Source organism: Phlebotomus papatasi, chromosome 2 (genome assembly GCF_024763615.1).
Source record: "Phlebotomus papatasi isolate M1 chromosome 2, Ppap_2.1, whole genome shotgun sequence".
In the NCBI taxonomy this organism is placed as follows: Eukaryota; Metazoa; Arthropoda; class Insecta; order Diptera; family Psychodidae; genus Phlebotomus; species Phlebotomus papatasi.
The window spans coordinates 85,793,589-85,809,800 of NC_077223.1; the positions used below are offsets into that span (position 1 = coordinate 85,793,589).

General features: G+C 32.0%; 1 protein-coding gene and 1 long non-coding RNA gene across 5 annotated transcripts in view; one reads left to right on the top strand and one right to left on the bottom strand.

Annotated features, from left to right (window-relative positions):
• Window positions 1-16,212, bottom strand: part of LOC129804844 (protein GDAP2 homolog) — an 80,576-nt gene that overhangs the window by 21,383 nt on the left and 42,981 nt on the right. For 3 of the 4 annotated variants that reach the window (XM_055852501.1, XM_055852499.1, XM_055852498.1), the window contains 3 exons: window positions 13,937-14,286; window positions 3,635-3,771; window positions 422-522 (listed from right to left, as the gene is read on the bottom strand). In XM_055852501.1, coding sequence (XP_055708476.1) covers window positions 422-522; window positions 3,635-3,771; window positions 13,937-13,946 — 248 coding nt within the window. In that variant the 5' untranslated portion in view covers window positions 13,947-14,286. Of the gene's footprint in view, window positions 1-421; window positions 523-3,634; window positions 3,772-13,466; window positions 13,643-13,936; window positions 14,287-16,212 lie in introns of those variants that run through there. The other variant, XM_055852500.1, reaches the window with a different exon arrangement.
• Window positions 6,667-9,172, top strand: LOC129804846 (uncharacterized). Its single transcript, XR_008752023.1, has 2 exons — window positions 6,667-7,059; window positions 7,798-9,172. It is a non-coding gene; the product is annotated as an uncharacterized LOC129804846 (long non-coding RNA).

Here is a 16,212-nt window from a genome sequence, read left to right on the forward strand (position 1 = left end):
ACATTAAGTGAAAAAATATGTTTTTTTGTCTTTTCCTTGAACAATTGTACCATCAGAAAACAGAGTTTATATTGCTGCTGTATACTGTCGCAGTGCAGAATCATTTGTGAATTATGACAATTAATAAAAAGTTATTATTTACTTTTGCCAGATGACAACTGAGTCTCAATAAAATGTCCCGTGAGTAAGATTCTTTTGGGCTTTGTCATGTGGAGGTAGAAAAAATCAAAATATGATGGGGATACATTGCTCAGTAATATGATTATTATGATCTTGAAGTGATAAAAACTGAGGTGAGATAGAGACTTAGATGATAGAAACGCAAATTTTTTGTGTGTGAATAAACATTAGATAAAACAGACGGTGAGGAAAGATCATTTTGTTGGAGTGTAAATATAAAATTTGTGCAGATATTGCTCACCTTTCTTGGTGTTCTATGCCCTCTAGACCATCGTCAATGACACTCTCGTAAACACCAGCCCGTGGTCGATCACCAAGAAGTCGCTGTCGATCGAGATCACCCTGAAAATATCAAAGAAATATTTTTAAAAAATTATATTCAGCCATTTTTCTAGAATTGAGTTTTGACACTCAATATTTTTAGGCCACGCCCCCTTCTAAAGTTGTAATCAATTGAAATATTCGGATTTTAATGTTATTATAGGGCAACAATGAGAGACTCTTAAAAGAAGCCACATCTATCACATCAACTGGGGTGAACCTGAAAGGCCTTTCTTCTAAATAAATAAGCCACGCCCCCAAATGGATTTTAATAATAATAAGAAAAAACAGAAAAATGCGAGAAAGAATATTACCTGATCAATATTGTTGGAAAAGAGAAAAGGTGGGAAAACTCACGCCTGTTTAAGCGCATTGTCTCTATCTACTTGTAAAGAGGGCGTGACTTAAATATGGTTATGGATGGAGCTTCCTTAAAACTCAAATACCACTTAAGAAGTGTTACTTTTAGAATTGAACTAATGTTATGAAATTTATAATAAAGTAATAAACTCAAGCATTACGGTAAGGTAAGTCTGTTTAAGGGCGTGACTAATTTTAAGTAGGCGGAGTTTTTCAAGCTTAATCTAAAATTTGTTATCATCGCCAGTTTGTCTAGTCGTAGTTTTTTTCAATATCTTTAAAAAAAAGCATTTTGTGTTGAATGTATCTGACATAAATTTATTAGTAGGAGATCTATTAGTATCTATTAGTAGCTTAGTTAACGGATTAAGTATTACTCTTCACAAATTTAATTTAAGAAAAAAATATTCAAGTAAAGTGAGGTATTCTATAGTAAAACTATAGTCAGATACTCCAATAAATCCAAATGGAAGAAAGAATTATTTTCATAATAGGTGTGTCAAAAAAAAACTAATGCTGTATACTCCATTATTACAGATAAAAATTAAAAATTATTAAAGGGGCATGTCTTACAAGTGATAAAATTTGTTTAGTTTAGCAGAAGTAGATACAGATACGTATCATACGCCACAAACTCATTTCATTGACTTAAAAGATCTTGATGCTGTACTTTCTGACAGCCCTAATCTTGACTTCTAAGTACATAATTAAAACAGATGTTTCAAAAGCTTCAGCTTTAAACAATTTATGAGATTTGTAGAAATACTTTCGTTAAGTTATTTTGTTTTCAGATCGTTATTCTAAAAACCAACGATGTTTCAGTTTGTTGTGAAAACGATGTTTTCTGATTTATTTTAAATGGAGTAAAATTTTCGTTAAGTTTTTCATTCAGTTAAAAAATGGTGAAACGTTTGGACACAATTTTAGCGAATTAAAGTAAAGAATTTCTAAGTACAATTTTGACCTAAAATGCTTTCAGAAGTGTTTCGTTAAGTTTTTTTCGCTCGATAAGAATGCAATCGAAAAGTAATGATAGCAACTTCAAACTTATAAATAACAATATTATGAATAATAAATAGTAATAAAAATAAAAGAAATCATACTATTTCGTTAAGTTTTTCGTTCATTTTCTTATAAAGCAATTTCTCTGCAATTCAAAGATTATTCAAATCGATTATTCACCTTATTTAAAATATGAATTGTCAGTTCTGCAAAAAATAGATTATTTTTTAAAATATACCTGCAGTGCAGTGAAAGATTGTAAATGTATTGTAAGATTTTAATATTGTAAAATACTATAAGTCTTATTGGAGGCGGGACTTATTTTTGCTAAGAAGCATTTTTCGATATCAACCTGAGATTACAAAAATGGTGGATCAGCTTTTTTGAGAATTATTGAAATATAGCCTTGTTAGACATTAAGACGTTATGGTACATAAAATGAGCGTGGCTAAAATTATAGATAAATATTACAACAACTCTTATTAGGGGCGTGACTTATTTTTAATAGGAGGACCCTTTCAATATTAAACTGGCATTGCATTGTTGCTAATTTGGCTTTCGTAAGCATTATTGAAATATAGCCTTTCTAGTAAGAAAAGAGTAAGGAAAGTAGTAAGGTAAGAGGAGAGAGCTATTGCTTGAATCTCGCTCGATTTTTCTTACGGCGTCAACATTTACATTTATGCGAACTCTGTATCGAACACGTTCGTTGAACAGTGTTCAAATAGGGAGCTTTCGTTGCTAGGTTGTTATATTTTAAAATGTCGTGACACACTAACTGGGCGTGGCTTAAGTTATAGTCAAATATCACAATGAAGATTATTAGGATAATGGTTTATTTTCTTAATAGGCATGATCTTTGAGGATTAATATGTTTGTGGGATTGTTAAAAAACTATTACTGTATGCCCAATTACTAAGGATAAGAATCAATATAATAGAACGGGGCGTGTCTTACAACCAATAGGTAAACCCGGTAAACCTTTTTCAAAATGTCAATAATTAACTATGGATTATTTTGTTCAAATATTCTAGTCAGAAAAAAATTGTTATATGGAGTACTGAAACAAATCTTATTGTAGGAGTGCCTTTTATTATAAAATTCTTAATTTGAAATACAGCCTTGTTATACTTTAAAATGTCGTAACACATGAAAAAGGCGTGGCCTAAAGTCATATAGACAGAGTTTTTTTTAAAGAGATCGAATACTAAACTTGTCAAGTATTAAAACAAATATTATTGAGGACGTGGTTTCTTATTTAAGAACAAAGATATTTTGGATCATATAACGTTCCGTAGAGGACATAGGCAGGGATTGGGTTGTCACTCCTAAGCGCTGTGGAATCAAAGGGATCGAGACTGGGGCAGTTGCATTATAGAGCCCTACCGCTTGGCCCATTGAGTAATTATACCTCAATTTGAAATTTTGGCTTCCCTAAGCTGTAGGGGAAAGTACTCTCCCTTCGAACGTTCATGCTTTCGAATAATGTGAATTTCTTTTGTTTTTCGTAAGAAATTTACACTAAACTATTACGGAATTATCAACAATTGATGATAAGCCAACTAATATTTAATCGAAATGTGTAAGTCTCTTAGGAAAACCTAAAGAAATTTCATATTATTCGAAGGCATGAACGTTCGAAGGGCGAGTACTTTCCCCTACTGAAGCATTTAAATATCCATAAAAAGCATATTTCGTAAAAGGGGCGTGGTCTAAAACTACTTCTGGGTGGAGCTTACTTGGAATATTTCTATATTTTAAATAGACAAACCTGCATTTGGGAGAAGGAATGTTGGCCAATATTGAAGTGAGATCCTAGACTGTAGCCTGATCCTCCCATAGGTCCATATTCGAGATCAATATCACCCCCCTCGAGATCGTGGGGGCTCGTGTCGGAGTCATCATCCGCTGAAAGAGACATTAAAGATAAAGAACATTAATCACAAAAGAACTTACCAGAAATTTTCAATTTAAATTACTGTCGAAGTAAAAACCGTCGTTGATCATTTTTTGCGATTACGAAAACTTCCCGCCAAAATTCCGTTTCTCGCCAAGTGTCTCAAAATTCGCATGACGCGTGATCATCAAGGTTTCTAACTGTGTTCTGTCTTTGTGGGAAAACAAGAAGTTGGAGAGAAAAAAAAACATGGGAAGATGTACGGAAAAAAATGCTTAAGCGACTTTTCTTGCGTGTATATAAAACTTTGTGGTGCGCAGGCAAGAGTGAAACTGAAATTTCCGCCTTAAAGTGATAATAAAATGAGACGATAGCAATCTGTCGACAAACAGCAATAGACTGGAGTTAAATTCTCAGCGTTCAACCATTTCTCCCCAATTGTTCCCATTTTGATGCACTACAATATTTAGAGAAATGTTCCACTTAAACAATGAATGGTCAGTCTCTCATAAAGTCACTGACTCGAGGGGCTAATAATCCATGTGATTATTAGTCACTAGGGATTAGTAGAGATTTATATTGTGGTCATTCACAAAATTAGAAAAGACACTGTTCTGAAATCCAAATAATTACCCCAAATACTTAAACTATTCAGACAAATGCATTTAAGAACTTTTGACGTCATATGCTCAAAATTGCGTTTCCCAAAGAATATAGCATAATTCACAATCATCGCAATTTATAGAATTCATCAATTAACGTGCGCAGAATAAATGATTATACGATAAAGCACCACGGTAACACAATGAATTACCAATAGAACGTATCAGTAATAATAGCTATTAATTCATTAATTCAGTTTGAAGACGAAAGTGAATTTGATTTTCGTCCAACGCAAGCTCTAATTAAAATCATATCGCTGATTTGGTTTATAGCAAATACTGCAATTACCATTACGATAGCATAATCATTAACTTTTAACAAGAACAGGATAGGCGTAATAACTGAATTTTAATTGCTATTACCGGCTGCTCTAATCTCGTTAGAGAGTAATGCTTATCGTAAAATAAAAGATGCTTCTTGTTCGATCAATAAGCAATTAAAAAAACATGCTGAGTTATGGAATTATTAAAATTCTTAATTATTTCGATAAGATCAAGCAATTAACGCTTTAGCGTCATTTAAAGTTGGAAATTTTAACAGTTGAGATCAGTATTTTATATTTGTAGAACTTATAAACTTTGCCTGAAGGGTGCTGCTAGTGGTGCTTCAATCGCTAAAATGTTTCGTACATAACCTCAAATTATTTTGCATAATACTTTGGAGAAATTAAAGAACTAAAATTAGGCGTAAAAAAAAAGAATTGAGGACATTTTTGCGCAGTTCTTGAATGCTAAATGCGGCAAGCAATTAAATTAGAAATAATTTTAAGGATATTTAAGAGGATTGAATTTTACAAAATCAATTTTATTCTTGAAATTCCAGTTAAATACTTATATGTCTTAATACTTTTTAACGAAATCGATCTGAGTTGGTTGTCCTGGCTGTTTGATTACAATACCTGTGACTTTGAGAAAATCACAGCTCAATATGTGGAATGGAAATTCATTTTTTTAATCTACTTAAATTAAACTTAATCTCGGGTTTCTGCCGTTTACCTGTTGAGGCCGGTAATGGTAAGACGGCGGCGCACGCAACCACAAAACAGAACAATGGGATAATAAAAATCTTATCTTAATGGTAAAGAATCATGCGGGAAAAACTTTAAAATATTTATTATCTGTTCAGAGCAAACACAGAAAAAATGTATATTTTGTGAAAAAAACTAAAAACCTTTACGAACTTGTTTGTGAGTTTAACAATTCGTCAGTTAAATTAGCATTTATCGTAACTTCATTTTTGCGATTTTGAGGTATATACATATTTGGAATCAGCGTAATTTTCTTTATTAAACGCATTTGTGAAAAAGAAACTTTTATAAGCCCAATAAAAATTATTTTAAACAAAAATTATCGTAAGTGCCCTTAATTGACAAAAATTTATCAGAATTTGTCGTAACTTCCATTTTTGGGGAAGTTACGACAAATTTCCATACAAAATTTTCAATAATCAGCATTTGCCGTAACTTCTTTTGCTTATTTGCGTGGCTTATAATTTGCAGCAAAATTGCAATATTTCTCAATAAAACGTTTATAAACTGTTCCAAATATCGAAAGACAGTGCGAATAGTGCAACATGAAATCATTTTTATTCAATATTTGCGAGAAAAAAGTGAGAAAAAATCCCTACCCATCTGTCATTAATTCAAAACAAAACAAGTGACGTGGCGCACAAAATTTATTCAATAAAACTTACAAAATAAAAGTTTTTAGGGACAGGGTTAACAGTATTATTGACTAATTTAATCAAATAATGGCGCTTATTATCACTAGAATAATTCAAATTGAGATAATGCATTTTAGAAAATTGTCGTAACTTCCAGAATCTCCATACATTGGAAGTTACGACTTTATAAATGATGCAAGTTACGATAAAATATTATTGTGTTTCTTCTAACATATTTCTCAATATTGCAGCTTTTAAATAATTTTATAAATATTTTCTCGAGTTAACTTACAGTTTATTAGTGCCACTTTCATTATTTTGACTCAAAATTATCGCATTCGGGGCTCATTTTTAAGAAAAATAAAGCTGAACTGAAAATTTCGCCTCCTGAAAAGTTGTCAAAAGGAAGTTACGACAAATGCTGATTTAACTGACGAATTTACAAGTATTTTGTAAGTCCATGGTTTGATGGAATTCACAAACATTCACGAACAATTTTACGAAATATTTTTTTTCTGGGAAGAAGTGTAACATGTTTATCGAGAATAAGTTCACTCAAAAAAGAGCTTATTTGAGGCAAGGTTTAAAATCGACTATAAACAGGGTTAGTCACGGTTTAATTTTAAAAAGGTTTTAAACTGTAAACATGAGTTAACCCTGTTTCAGCAATTTTAACTCCTTTTTTTAGCGAAGGATTTCACTATTAACCTTAACACATCGGTTTAAATCTTGCGCAAGGTTTGAATGGTTTTAAATTTCTATCATGGTGAGATTCTTAATGCATTTAAGGGTTTCTCGTGTAAACTTGTCAAGTGGAATCAGTAAGAGAAAAATGGTGTTTAGTGTTCAGTGTGCCTCAAAGAATGGAGGCATTCGCGTTGACATTTTTGGGATTGGGGCTCAATATGAGCCCCCACAGTGACCACCCAGGGACATATCAACGACAAGAAGAGTAAATTGTGAAAAGTTCTGTGGTAAGTGGTGCTTAATTTTCTTTTCAAGTTTGTAACCAAACGTGCGCGTCAAGAATCAAAGTGCGGAGTTTTCTCTCTTTTTCATGAGATTTTCACTGAATTTAGGATCAATTTTACCGTAAATGTGTAAATAAATGGTGAGCAATATATTTTCTAAAAAAATCTCGGTGAAATTCTTGAAGATTTTAGTGGAAAAAGCGTGAAAATTCTGTTCACTGAGGATTATCCGCACGCCTAAATTTTAAACCGTGTCAAGATTAGGATTTTATCCCTGTTTTAACCTTGACCCTGTTTCAATCTTCCAAGGGTTGATTTTCATCCTTGCCACGGTTAGTATTGGTGCAAAGTGTGCGCATCCAAAGTTAAAGTGCGGCGTTTTCTGTATTTTTAACGGGATTTTCACGAACTTTTAAAAATTATTATTTTCTTATCTTTATCTTTATTTTCTAAAAAAAAAATCGATAAAATTTCTCGTGATTTTAGTGAGAAAACTGTGAAATGCTGTTCACCACAAAATATTCTAAAGACTTTTGAATTTTAAACTGTGTCAAGATTACGTTTTAACTTCTTTTTTTAATCTCGAGTTAACCGTTTTATACGTTTTCTATTTTCCACGGGATTTAGCCTCATTTATTGCTAATGAATAAACATGTATCTATCTATCTATCTAATATCTACATGTCTAAACGGTTAAGATAAATTTTGTAATTTTAGTTTATGTTACCATTTTTTTCTTAGATGTCGGAACTCCAGATTTGCAGAAGTTCGAACGAGAGGATCATACTGAAACATGGAAATTCTACCTAAAATTTCAAGAGGAGAGAGCAGAAGCACGCCAGGGAGCAGTGGAAAGTGCAAAATAAAATAATTGCCACCGTCCTAACCTCTTACACATCCTTTGAAGTGGTGCAGACTGAAGCAGGATTGATTAATTTCAGGAATTACGTAGGTTTCAGAAACCAAAAAATATGCCCTCTTAATTTTTTTTTAAATATAATAAAGAATATTTCTTCAAATCCAACTCTGAAACATAAAAGTACAACATTAGAACAATATTTTCTAAAATTTTCATTTACAAATTTTAAGAGGCTGATCTTTTAAAATGATTTTCGGAGACATACTCACATAATTTTTCTCTGAAATCAGAAAACTAAATATTTGCTATTAGCAGTTGAGTAAAAGTTATATTTCAACGAAAGTTTAAAAACATGAAATTTGTTTTCAATAGCATTTTTTACAAGAAAAAATGGCGTATTCTACACTACATTTCGCCGTGCAAAATAAGGTATGACCAAGGAAAAAAAAAACAAATCCTTGTTTAAGTTTTAAACAATCAACTCTAGAAGTATGCAAATTTTCGATGTAATTGATGCATTAGTTTTCGAAAAATTTTGCATATAAATCTCACAAATTGAGATTTTAAAAAGAGCTTTTAAAGTTGATGCTTCTCAATTGGCTTTAAATAAATTTGTAAAGGCTCTATCCTAAAGTTTCTCACTGGCTTGAAGCTTTGAGATGAGAAAATATTCTTCACATGTTGTACTTTGTTATCAAAGAATATGTATATATATTTTTTTTAAGTTGCAATACGTATGTGGAATTTTTTTTTTAAATGCCTTTTTAAAGCAAATTTCCCATATCCTTGTAGGTAGAAACGTCAGAATTTTTTAAAAAAGGCATTTTTAAAAAAAATTTCCACTAGTGTGTAGACGCCAAGTTAAGGTAATCCAGATATATTTATTTATTTTTCATTGAGATAAGATTAAATATTGAAAAAGAATATAGGTAAACAAATACTGTCAATTTTTCTTGATGGATTTTCCTAAGTTTTGCTTAATTATTTTGAAAAAAAAAAAAAACTTTTCTCATGCTGTTGTAAAATTTACTCCCTAGTTTTTGCCACTATTGTTTAAAAAAGCTTTAAATAACAAATATTTTTACGATAAATAATAATATAATAAAGTTTAAAGTAATGAAATAACTAGGAGTTATAAATTCTTATATTTGTGTTAAATTGTAATTTTTTTAATAGTAAAATAAGGAATTATAATAATATATTGTTAGAGAAACAAATACCATTTTATTGTAATAAATTCTAAATGTTTACTTAACCTAATTATAATTTTTTATACTTCTACACTGATGTATGTATATGAGAAATTCAAATCTCACTTAAGTAAACTTCTTGGAGATCATTTTTCAATCTTTGTTAGAATTTAAGTCAAATTTACATGTATATAACATTTAAATAAGGCTTAGAAATTCCTTTTATAATATTTTTCTTCACTGAGAAAATAAGAAAATAACGACTAAAGTATAAACTTTTTATTCTAGCCGTTACTTTTTATTTCCTTAGTGATGCAAAATATTATAATAAGAATTTCTAGTTTTATTTAATTATTTTCAAAGTAAATTTGATTTTAATCTTAACAAGGGTTGAAAATAGTCATCCAGGGGTTGAAAGAGGCGAGATTTGAATAAACTCATGACAAGGGTTGTTTTTCCGCTTGCCAGGGGTTGATGGAAACAAGGGTTGAGTGTAACCCGTGTTACGGGTTAAGCCATATTCCTTCCAGGGTTTGACGGAACAGGGTTTAAGGTATAAACATGCCGAGGATTGGTCTTCATTCTTGCCAAGGTTTACTGAGAAAAAGGTTTTAAAATATACCCCTGACAAGGATTATGGTTTACTCTTGCCAGGGTTTGACGAAAACAGGGTTTAAAATATAATCGTGACGAGGATTGGTTTTCATTCCTGCCAAGGTTTACTGACGGCAAGGTTAATCAATATCCATAACAGGATTTGACTTTCTACCTTTTCAGGGTTTGGTTGAAACAGGGTTTAAAAAATACTTGTACGTCAAACCTTGCCACGTTTAGGTTGAAACAGGGTTTGGCATCAGTTTGATAGACAAACCCTGTTTTACATACCCATTTAACCGTGGATTTTTTTGAGTGAATATAAGAATTTTCTCATGAAATTATAATATACTTACAAAAATGATTTTTCTTGTGTTAAAAACGTTACATTGATAAACAAAAAGACTGGTTTTTATTTCTAAAAAATCGCAATAAAATCATAATAATTTTGCTAGTTCAATAACAAAAGAAAAGTTAATTCTATCGAAGTCAATTTGGGCCTAAGTTGACACTATCGAAGTCCGTAAAGTAAAAAATAGCTGTTGACTCTATTGGAGATTGACTCTATCGAGGTCCCACTGTATAATAAATTTTTCTTATTAAAAAATACTTTATTTTCTTAATAGTTTTTAATATAGTATCAAAACGATTTTAATAATGAAATTTGTAGTATACCGGAAATTGTATTTTATGTGTATTAACTTCTATTAGCGGAAATAAAAGCAGTTTTTAAATATTGTGCGAATTATTTTCATAATAAGTATAATAAATTATTATTTAACATCAATTAAACTTTGCTGTTTATTGAATTAAATGAATTGATTCATCCATTTTAAGCACGAGAAATTCATACAAAAGTTATTTTTTTTAATTTCAAGTGCCTACCTTTAAGATGATTACCTTGTTTAACTTTATTCAGAACGCAGAAAAAACTTCTCTTTGATATTCATTTAGAGACAAAATTTAAAGTTATTAAAATGTATTCAAAGAAAAATCAGACTTGAAGAACAATAAAGATTACAGCCTGGAGAGAGATTTACGAATATTAAGCTAAATATTTAAACATGGCTTTAAAAGATACCCCCAAGACTTTTATATTGGCCTTCAAATATTATCGCAAAACGCACTGTTGGTTCCATCAGATAGTGTTGTACTTTAAATCAGCGTAATTTTTTAAATCTGTTTATGACTTTTTATTTAATAAGAATTTTAAATGTTTATTTTTGTTTTTACAAGTTCTTTCTCATCTAGCAAATACAGCGGATAACTAAGATATTTTTTATTCGAATCTTTGGATTTCGACATTATTGTCAAAACGCCTCTGTGAGCAAGTGTTTCGCCATGGTGAAATGATATTTTTTAACTAAAATTAAGGTGTTCTTTTTATGATTTTTTCAGTTTGAATGATCTGAAAGTTCACAATAATATTTAAGATCAATTGTTTTTACTTTGTTCAAGACAGTAAATTAACGAATATATTGGAAATTTACACCGTAATACGGGTTTCGAACGTAAGACTTAGCCGGCTTAGCCATATCTTTACTTCTACTACTACTACTGAAAAAATACTACTGAAAAAATACTACTGAAAAAATATTTTTCTACTGAAAAAAAAAATATTTTTAGTACTTTACTGTTCTCAAGTGCTTCTGCATTATCGACTTTTCATTCTTTTGATTCCTGTCTCAACTGTTTTCCCCAGACTTTTCCGTGTTTAAATACCATCAAATAGTCGCGACAAGAACTTATATAGAGAAAAATCTATTATATAGAAGCATTTGCAATAATATTTTAATAGCTATACCTATAACCCCAGTACGGGCTTCAGACCTAAGACTTAGCTATCTGGCTTAACTCCTCTAATTCCTCGTCAAGCATGATTTTTTAGGAAATTGTTGTTTAGGACTGAATATTAAAGGCAAATGATTCATTAGATTTTGAAAAATCACTAAAATTGCTCGTTACTAAGATTTTGAGACCTTCGGGAACTGGGATAAACCTCCAGTCTTAAGCTGGCCTAGATCACGTATTTCCTGAAAATATCCATTGATCAAATTCATTAACAACGAAACGTAGAAAATAAGAACTGTCTAAAGGTATTACTTCTTCCTCTACAGACTTTTATGCAAAATATAGCTTAATTTATTTATTTTTTTCAAGGGGTAAATCATATAAGAAATCAGTGTAGCTCTACACGGTAAAAATTTTGATATACTGACCAAAATATTGCAACAAGTTTTCTTGGAACAAATTTTTTTTGGAATCGATTTGTACCTAGAGAAGATATTTGTTTGTTCCAAGAAGCTTTTTTTACAATTTTATTACGAAATACGATTACAATTTTGTTAGAGTTTTCTTTTGGAACCGTTTTGATACGGTGGAATGTCTACAAATTTGAGTTGATTTCGTTTTATACAAATTTGTTCCTGAAATTTGGAACAGAATTTGTTGTACTCGGCTGTTTTGTTCATCAGGAACAAATTGGTACATTTTTTATAACAATATTATTCCTATATCTGTAACATATTTGTTCCAAAAATTTTCGGTATCCGTGGACGAGCTAATTTTTGAAACGAAGTTGTTACTCATATGGGGAATCTTTTTGTTCCCATTGTCGGGAACAAAAAGTATACGGCTTCCCCGAGTTACCGAATTCCTCCTGAGTTCTCTGAGAGTTCCTAGAAAATATATGTAGTTTTCCTGAATTCCCTAAAAATGTTTAGGTTCCTTGGACTCCCGTAGGTTCTCTACGAGTTACCTGAAAAAAATTTATAGATTCCCCGAGTTTTCATGAAGTTACACGAATTCCCGAATTCCATTGTGAGTTATCTGTGAGTTCCTAGAAAAATGTATAGGTTTCCTGAACTCCCTGAGTTCCTCGGGTTTCCTGAAAAATGTATTGGTTCCCTGGTCAGATTGACTCGAGTTCTCCGAAATGAGTTACATCTTGATTTTAATATCAAAATATTAGACGTATATCCTAATGCGAAATTCGGTTTTAGTTCTCTGTGTTCGTTTAAAGTTACTAAAAGATATTTTTATCTTTGGCTTCGACAGTTCTAAAAAGTTGTTAAGCATATAGAGGCCTTTAACTTTATCCTTATAATGAATTAAATCGGCTCGAAAAATGTGGAAAATACTGTGCCTAGATTACAGGCGTAAATGCAAATTCAAATGAAATTCAGTGTTTTAAATTATGAAACATAAAGGCTTTCCCTGAAAAAAATTATTAAGATGTTTATGCTACATTAATACAAAGTGTCTCAATTTGCCAAATAACACACCTCCCACGGTCATTCAAATCTCTATCAATTTTACCAATACTTTGGTACTCTCGAGACCAGATGCAAAACTATAGCATCGAATCGGTATAAGGCTTTAATGAAAAAATTTCCACAGTACAAAACAATATTGAAATGGCTAGAATGGACGTCACAGATGGAAAAAGCGCTCAAGAACTCCAAATAGAAGCGAGAGTAAACACCGAATTGATAAGATTAAGCATTGATTGACACACATTGTTCCCCGGGAATTGCATTTTGATTTGTAAATTCCATCAGAAAATCCATGAAAAGGGACTGAATTTAGTCAAAGATACAAACAAAAACCAGAATAAATCTATCTCTGTAGAGGAATTGTACAAAATTTTGCAAGTTGATGTCCCTTGTATCACCAAGTAGGTTTGTGTCTCTGCTATAGGTGGGATTTTGAATGTAAATATTTTGCTGGGATTGAGGGAAAAACGAGAAAAACTGTGGAAAACTTACCATGTCTTGGACTTTTTGCTCCAATAACGGAAATTTTAAGAGACTTATCCATCACAAAAGTCGGAAGGTACTCGGAAAAGGGCTCACACTGGGTGGAAGTTCGTGAGGAAAATTGGTGTGAAAAAGAGCGGAAAACTCAATGGTTTGCAGTTCTTCACAAAGTAACTAACAAATGTGAAATGAATGTGGGAAGAGAAAAAGGGAGTAAAAACGTTAATTGTGTGAGTTTTGTGCGCCGCGTGTAAATATTTAATCCAAAAGGAATAGGGTGTTTCCTCTGGGGAGAATATGACCAGGGCAGGCACAAAGCACAATTCCCCCGGGGCAGGAGAGGTTGTGTACCCTGTGCTGGCCAATGAGGCTTTTGCCAAGAGAGATAAATAACCATAAATCGCCTGATAAGGCACCTTCTAAATGACGAATCGATCGTATAAAACTCTTTGTTTTGGGCCACCAGAAGGCCTCCTCACCTCCAATCATGACGGCGTGCTGTGGATTGTGAATGATGCGGATCTGTCTGTCCGGGTACTGGGGTTCACCCAGGATGCCCCCAATGTCTCGTGGCAGTTTCCACAGGGCACTGCTCTCCTCTACGTCGTTCCGGGGGAAGTAGAGTGGAGCCAGCACCTCATAGATCCCTCGATCGTGAGATTCCAGGCACAGCACCACAGTTTCACTCTTGTACTGCTCCAGGAAGCGCCGTGTGGTGCGTAGGGCAATGTGAGCCCCCAGATCTGGCGGGAAATTCCGCTGGGCTGAGTAGATCACACACAGAGCGATTGTCTTCAGGCCAAACTCATGGGCCTTGTGGAGGACGTTTCTGGAACGAAGAGAGGCAAAATGTTTAGTTTCTTCCTCCAAAATGTTCATGCGGAAAATTACTCCTAGAGTTAGACTTTACATTTCTCCGAAGCAATTTTATGAAATTTTTCATGAAGGCAGAGTTGTCATCTCAAAAGATTAGAGATTAAAACATATTTTTAAAAATTAATTTTCAAATTAATAAATCTTTGGGAATGTGATTTTATTATTTAGGTGAACTTAATAAATTTGACTATGAAAAAAATTAGGAGAAACTGGGGCAGTTGTAAACACAGAAATTTTTTAATTAGATATAAGACTTCATAAGTCAATACCTATAAATACTTTAAGGGTTCTTGTCTTTGAAAAAAACTATTTACATATATCAAATTGGAGTAAACATAAAAATCAGTGTTTAGAACTATCCCAAGTTTAATACTGCCCCAGTTTCTTCTTAAAAATTTTCTCAGATTTAAGAGAAGGATAAATGAATTTTCAGACAGACCAAAAACAGCGTGAATATCCTTTAAAGTCATGAAAAGTGGTACATGTAAGAACATGTCTTCTCTACAGAAATATTCTCCTTGGTAATATAGTTGATATTTCTGCAGATTATAGTGTCCTAAAATGTACTGTTATCCAAAAACTTTTAAAAATAAATTTAGAATTAAAATAATGGTACCTTTTCCGACCCTATGATCCTTAGCAATCCTATTACTTTTTGAAAGTGAACAGTTTCGTAAAGAAGGAAGTTATCACACTTAATCCTTTTCGCAGAATTAGTTTTATGATTTATGAGCAAATCTAAAAAGTCAGGCGGAATATGAAGAGATAGATAGGGGATTTGTTTAAACAAAATGTTCGTTGAATTTACTTTGGTACGAATAACATACGTAATACTATTGTTGCGGAAAAGCAATTTTTTGTAAAATACTTCTACCTACTTTTAAAGAACTTTTACCGTAAGACATCTCAGAAATTTGGCGTGAGGGACTATAAGTGTCTTTGGGAGACATATTCAAGACTCACCAAGAACCTCACAAATACATATGGTTTCCCATCATATGAAAGACGTTTTCATTTTACTGCATTATAATACTCGATGACCTTTAATATGATTATGGAGGTTCTAGATAGAGCAGTCAGAAGTTAAATCTAAAAAGATGTATAGAAAGTTTGCTTTATACGTCGACTTTGAGCCGATTTTCATTAAGATCGGTTAAGCTATTTTCTAAAAAAAATTTCTTTAAATTTCAAAATGTTTTCAAAAGCTCAATAATTAAAAAAAATCATATTTTAAGCATTTGAAAAATAATTTAAACCGGTAAAGAATCTTTGTTAAGATCAATAAACTGATTTATAACAGATTTATTACCGATTTATAACCGTTCGGAATCGGTTTAAACTTGTCAGAATTTACAAGACCCATTAAATGATCCCTTTCATGACCTCCATTTGATTGAAAAGTACTCTCCCTAGAGCAATTTTGACATTTGACCTTTAAGGGCCGTTATTACAAATGATTCAACGGTATTTTCGTGTATGAACTAAATATCTGCCTAGGTAATCTTCTAAAACATATTGTGAGAATTTTACGACATTTAGTTCAATGTTAATTGTATTTGTGTACAGAGAAATCGTCAATCAGAGCAAATGACACTCAAATCATCCAGTTTTTTCTCAGTGGAGATAGGAAAAATTCCTATCCTTCTGGGTAGAGGCAGGAATTTTTCCTATCTCCACTGAGAAAAACTGTTTAATTTGAGTGTCATTTGCTCTAATTGACGATTTATCTTCTAAAACATATTCAAAAATGTAAAAATCTCACAATGCGTCTTCTAGGAATCCCCAAAAAACATGATTTCGAATTATATAAAAGTTCATAAGAGTTAAAATGCAAGCGCAATTGGTAAAAGTCAGACAGAATATTCAGTCAGAGCGGGTG